At 40.3% G+C, this 6,238-nt stretch overlaps 1 protein-coding gene across 1 annotated transcript; it reads left to right on the forward strand.

Moving 5' to 3' along the window:
• The first annotated feature begins 2,339 nt into the window (after positions 1-2,339).
• Positions 2,340-2,951, forward strand: LOC107039893. Its single transcript, XM_015259759.2, has 3 exons — positions 2,340-2,592; positions 2,683-2,836; positions 2,926-2,951. The coding sequence occupies exons 1-2, from the start codon at positions 2,386-2,388 to the stop codon at positions 2,833-2,835; spliced, it is 360 nt and encodes a 119-aa protein (XP_015115245.1). The 5' UTR covers positions 2,340-2,385; the 3' UTR covers position 2,836; positions 2,926-2,951.
• The last annotated feature ends 3,287 nt before the right edge of the window (positions 2,952-6,238 follow it).

A 6,238-nucleotide genomic window follows, 5' to 3' on the forward strand; every position in this document is an offset into this window, starting at 1 on the left:
TTGTTATTGTCTGGCCAACTCGCAATGATGAAGTCTGTCAGACGGAATTCGAAGAAAAAAAAAACTTTTTAAACATCACAGAGGGTGAATACCTCTCTTGCGAGCGCAAACCGTTGTCGATTTTTCCGCGAAGAATTTTTCAGTTGACTTTCTTAGAAATATAATGATGCAATCGGCGGCACCCCTGTGGAATGATCTCAGAGGGCGCAAGCTACACCCCAACATGAAAGAGTCACGTTTTCAGAATATTAATTCAATATCCGTTATGGTGGAATGATTAGATTCCATAGTGTGTCTGGTTAGCATTTCTACTGGTCCATGGTACGATGACCGTTGGACAAAATGACGGTTAAACAAAATGGCGGTTGTGGTGGGGGTATGCCAAAAGCGATCTCTGACGTATGAGATCTGGTGGCTTTATAAGCAGCCCCCCAGACCCACTGTTCGGTACATTCCGATTCAACGAGCTAAGGTGCATAGTGCTCTCCTTTTGTGTGATGTCTGATTACGAAATAATTTCAACTTTAGAAATCGTTACAGTTCGTCAATTCATTCAAAATATGAAATTCACCGAGAGATTTAAGAGAAATGTGGAGAACGAGACCATCGAATCAATTCTCTCTGCAGAGTCAGATGACTCTGACAACGAGAGCTCCACTGATGGTGAGTTGGTAGTTGGGCTGATAGACCTTTCCGGAACATCTTCGTCTGAAGTGAATAGTGAGACAGGTGATACAACTACTTGGGATTCAGTTTTCAATGAAATACTTGTTCCACAATCATCTGGAAGTGGTGGTGGGGAAGCGGCTTCGGACACATCTGAGTCATCAATGGAGCCTGACTCAACAATTGATATGGAAGAAGTGCACGATCCAATGGTCATTCCGGAGGATCCACAGAATACCGCTGAGGTGGCTATCACGATCCCCGAGTCACCTGAGAGCCTTGAGTCAGTAGAGGGAGGTTTGGATGTACCTCCCGAGGTAGCAGAGCAGGATGATTCAGCTGTTCCTATGATTCACGATCCAATAGAGGAGAGTCCAATCATGTCTGGTGTTTCAGACTCTCCAGAGAGCCCAGAGCCAGCTGAGAGAGGACCAACTCTGCCTATTATTCCAGACTCACCGGAGAGCCCGGAGCCAGCAGAGAAAGGCCCAGCAGTGCCTACTATCCCGGACTCGTCAGAGAGTCCAGAGCCAGCAGAGAAGGGTTCACTTAGTATCTCAAACCCTCCAGAGGTTGACACGCTGGAGAAAAACTCACCCATCATTCCAGAGAGCTCTGAGTCAGTGGAAAACGATTCACCTGTCATCCCAGAGATACTCGAGAACTCAGAATCTGGAGAAACATCAGAGACTCTTGCACCGGGAGTGGAACCAGTTGTGATTCCAGAGGATCCTGGGACTGCACAACCAGGCTCAGCTCCAAAGTGCACTACAGGATCGGATGATGACTCAGACGATGATGATGAACTGGTGAAAATTTTCGTGCCTAAAGAATGGGGTGAGGAGCTGTCTGAGAAGGCATTGAAGAAAAAGCTGAGAGGAGTTATCAACAGACATTTCAAAGTTGGTGGCACTTTCGTCACGATTGGTGATGTACGAGCTAAATTATGGTTTTGTCCTCACGGCCACGTCTACTTTCGTCCAATGAGCCATTTCAAGTTTCCTGAGAGATTGCCTGCCAACATCGAAATTCGTCACAAGGTAAATTTCTGATAATCATCACCAAAATCAATGGACTCAATGAAGAAAATGTATTAATAAATTGTTTTTCTCATTTATCTGTTCCAGTTGTAAACGATTCTGACATTCCAAGAGGGGAAAAAAAAACTGCTTTTGCTGTATGACGAGAAGATGGGACAATTGCTTATGCTACGAGAAAACATTTTTTCATGATGTTTAATTATTTTTCCATAATAATAATTCCACATTACGAGTATAAAACTCATTTTATATTATGTGCGCGAGTGTGAATTATCATTTATTTTTTCATTATTATTCGAAATTAACAATATCTTTCTCGATGTATTGAATAAAAACAAAAAAATTGAATTGAGTATCCTCATGGTTATTATCCAGCATCTCCACAATCCTCCTTTGTCCCAAAACGTAAACACTCGAGTGTAGGCGCCAGACGCACCAGACAACTGCGAGAGGAGGGAAGTGGGAAGTGGGAAGTGTGTGTGGAGCGCGTAACGCTGCTCTTCTTCATTACGTCTCCGGTCGTCTGAGATACAGTCCGATTGTGTGTTAGCAAAAGTTTAAAGTCGATGTAAGTATTAGATATTGAAAGTGGTTGTTCAAAAGTGCAGTGTAGTTTGTGATTGCTCAGTGTACATAGTGTGTGTACTAATTATTGTACTGTTTTTTTTTAATAGTGAAAATGCAGAATTATCCCTTCCCAGACCCAGATCTCAGGGGTGAGGTTGAGGATGAGGATTATGCGATGGAGGACTGGTGGTTGGGGAAGGTGGATGAGTGCTGGAGTAAATTCCAGCACTGTTATGGTTTGATTGCTCATCTTGAGGTACCCATGCATCTCCTCTACAAATTCATGGGGTACCTCGGAGATTTTTATTTCGTCAGCAAAGTAAGTACCGAATGAAAAAAGAGTAGAATAATTCATTTTGTAATTACAAGTGAGAGAGATAATTAATATATAACTTTTTTTTTTGTGTAGTTGGGCGATCTTCACCAGGAATTGAGGAATTTCCTCAATTTCCTCCTTCTCGTGGATCGTGAGGAAGAGGCACGAGAGATGCTGTCATATGTGAGACCCCTGGTCTCTGCAGCATGGCTCGTACTGGAGGATCAAGGCCATCGCATTGAATAAAGTGAGTAAACATTATTCTCTCTCTTTACTTCTCTCTCATCTCTTTATCTCCCTCACTAATTCCAATGTTATTTTTTTCTTGTGTTTCAGATGCTGTCAACTCTCGGATCGTGCACCATTCTTTTTTATTCTTTAGTTTTTTATATTTTTATATATTTTCATCATTTTTTTCATATTCTTTATATTTTTTTTTACATTTTATATATTTTTTATCTTCTTCAATTTATTATATTTTTTCTTAAAGAAATGTTTTTCTTAAATATATTTAAAAGAAAAAAACACAAATTCTGAGTTGTTGTTCATTTATTTCACCAGCGTCATCTTTTCAGGTTATTATTATTATTACATTGGTTCAACAGTTTGACAAATATCAGTAAGTATTTACGAAAAATTTTTAGATGTCGATCCAACTAAAGAGGCATGGGTTGTAGGGTCCTTCCAGAAAGGTGATTTTCAGACGTGTGGAGGCAGCAGCCATGCGAAACATTTCCAGTTTCGGTAGATCCAGCATGAAGATGTCAGACACTCGCTTTGGTAGGTAAACGATGCACTCATCGTTCAACACAACTGTCACTTTGTTGCCAAACTTCGTAGGGATGATCTTCAAATCCGTCACTGGATACACCTGGCCGAGAGTTAGCTCTGCTCGACGTTTGGTAGGCAGGAAATCCCCCCTAGTTCCAATTTTATTGATCTCATCGAGATTCGTAGCTTGGTTCGTCTCCATTTTGACTGTTCTCTCTCTGCTGTTTTCACTGGATGTTGTTGGACAATTGTATGGTCACCGTTACAGGCAATCGACTGGATAAACACTGATTGCACTGATGGTACTTATAGTCTTTCGATTAGGGGAGGGGAGGATGCGATTATTGGCTATTATTTCAACGGTCATAAGATTCTTGGGGGGAGTGGGGTAACATGCAACGTATTTCTCAACGGAAAAATTACTCTCAGAATCTCAACCGTCAGATAATACTTGAGAATTCCATCCAACGTATCTCTCAACGGACAAATTGATCGCAGAATCCCAACCGTCGATAATTCCTGAGAAATTCAGTAGGTATTTAAGATTTAAATAAACACAATCGTTGCTATAAATGGATGTGCATTTCCATTGAGTTCGCTGTGTAATTCCAAGATGGAACGTAACATCATCCCCTGTGCTAGAATAATTGAAATTCTGGAACATGCTTACCAGAATGCACTCTCTCAAGACATAGACAAATGGATTAATCGGTGTATCCGCTATATTCAACTTTATACAAAAACTCTCACCAAAACTAATCTCTCTGTTGGTGAGAAAAATCAAATTCTATCGACAATCGCACGAATCCAAGGATACCAGGAGAGTTTCAGGAATAGACAACGTCGAGGAGGTCGAGTGCAGGTGCCATCAGGTAGCAGAGAAGAAACACTCACAGATCGAGTACGCTGGAGGGATGGCCCCTTAGCCTTCCAAGGTCGCATACGCACTGGTACTGTGATTTATCTACAAAACAAGGATCCAGCTGCCTTTCTGAGTGATGCCAAAGAGTTAAGAATTGTGCGTTTGAAAAATGTTCTCGAGACTAATGGGAATATAAAAGTGAACAGTATGTTAGCTGGTAAATTTCAAATAAAAAAGGAAGAGGTCATTACCAACGAAATAAAACATTTTAATACGAAGAATGCAATTATTCTACCAGCTACAGACCTGGGGGCATGGTTTGATGAGAATGTGATTGAACCACTGCTTATAAAAATCGAGGATTTCCAAGAACGTGATTCAGGGTGGGAATTGATCGAAGTGCTAAATTTAATGATTAATATCAATCGCTATAGTCCACTCGCTGCAGGTTTATCGACTTACGCAGAGCTACCGTCTCATATACAGTGTAAAAAAGCCGTTGTGAATATAAGAAATTCAGATAAATTCTGTTTCTTGTGGTCAGTTATTGCGGCTCTTCATCCAGCGAAGAGAAACAGATGTGTTACTTCATCATACCCACATTATGCAAGTGCAACTCTACCCCAAAGCCTGAAGAGACTTGATTACAGGGGTATTAATTTCCCCATCTCTTTAAGTGATGTTCTTAAATTTGAGAAGAGAAATGATTTATCAATCAATATTTATGGTCTTGAAAGTGGAGTGAACGCTGAGACGGAGATAGTACCGTTTTATCTCAGCAAAATGGAATTAGAAATACCTACAATTCATTTATTACTTTTTTGTACGAGTGTGCATTTGCCAGTCAATGTACAGCCAGTTTATCACTTCGCGTGGATTAGTGATCTTTCAAGACTTGTTAGTGCGCAAATTTCAAATCGCGACCACCGTACATGGCTCTGTGATCGGTGCTTGTGTCATTTTCGGGAGAAAAAAAGTTATGAGGATCACAAACAAGACTGCTTTGTTATCAACAAATGTAAAATGATACTACCGTTGGAGGAGAATAAAATCTTGAAATTTCGAAATCATAAATTCAAGGAACCAGTGCCATTCGTTATTTACGCTGATCTGGAGTGTATTTTACAACCGATTGATGATTATGATGATGATGATAACAGATTGTACCAGAAACACATCCCTCACAGTGTCGCTTTCTACTTACAGTGTTCCTTCAATAATAACCTATCTCTCTTTAAAATCAAACGTGGCGCGGATTGTATCATGTGGTTCATGAATGAATTAAAGAAGACGGGAGAGATGGTAAATGATATATTGAAGACTGTTGTACCAATGGAACCACTTACCGACGAAAAATCGCGAGACTTTGCAACTGCTCGAGTGTGTCATATATGTGAGAAGCCTTTCAGTTCAACAGATATAAAACATCGAGACCATTGTCACTTCACAGGCAGGTATCGTGGAGCGGCGCATGCTGGTTGCAATATAAATTACAAAAATTCACAAGATATCCCCATAATTTTTCATAATCTCTCAGGCTATGATGCACATTTTTTGATTAAAGATTTGGTAAAATATTTTGAGGGACCGCTAGCGTTGCTTCCACTAACCAAAGAGAGATATATTTCATTCAGGAAATCTATTCCACAGACGAAAGTTAGCTTGAGATTCATCGATTCGTTCAGGTTTATGGCAAGTAGCTTGGAACAATTGGCATCAGACCTGACTGATGTAGACAAGACTATTACACTGGCTCATTGTGATGATGATGAACAATTCCATTTATTAATGAGGAAGGGTGTATTTCCCTATGAATACTTGGATAGTTGGGATAAATTGGATGATCGAGAACTGCCCTCAAGAGAAGCTTTTTTTTCGGCACTGAACAACCAAACGATTTCAAATGACGATTATGCACATGCGTGTCAAGTTTGGGAGAAATTTGGTCTCTCAACACTTGGTGAATATTCTGATTTGTATCTGAAAACTGATGTGTTACTCCTGGCTGATATTTTT

The sequence above is a fragment of the Diachasma alloeum genome, unplaced genomic scaffold (assembly GCF_001412515.2).
Source record: "Diachasma alloeum isolate Michigan unplaced genomic scaffold, Dall2.0 Dall_scaffold_00309, whole genome shotgun sequence".
Classification (NCBI taxonomy): Eukaryota; Metazoa; Arthropoda; class Insecta; order Hymenoptera; family Braconidae; genus Diachasma; species Diachasma alloeum.

What these genes read in the sequence shown, in the direction of transcription:
- LOC107039893 (XM_015259759.2), top strand. Translation starts at nt 2,386, where the DNA reads ATGCAGAATTATCCCTTCCCAGACCCAGATCTCAGGGGTGAGGTTGAG. An exon ending in ATTTTTATTTCGTCAGCAAA is followed by an intron (nt 2,593 to 2,682) that starts GTAAGTACCGAA and finishes TTTTTTGTGTAG; the next exon opens with TTGGGCGATCTTCACCAGGA.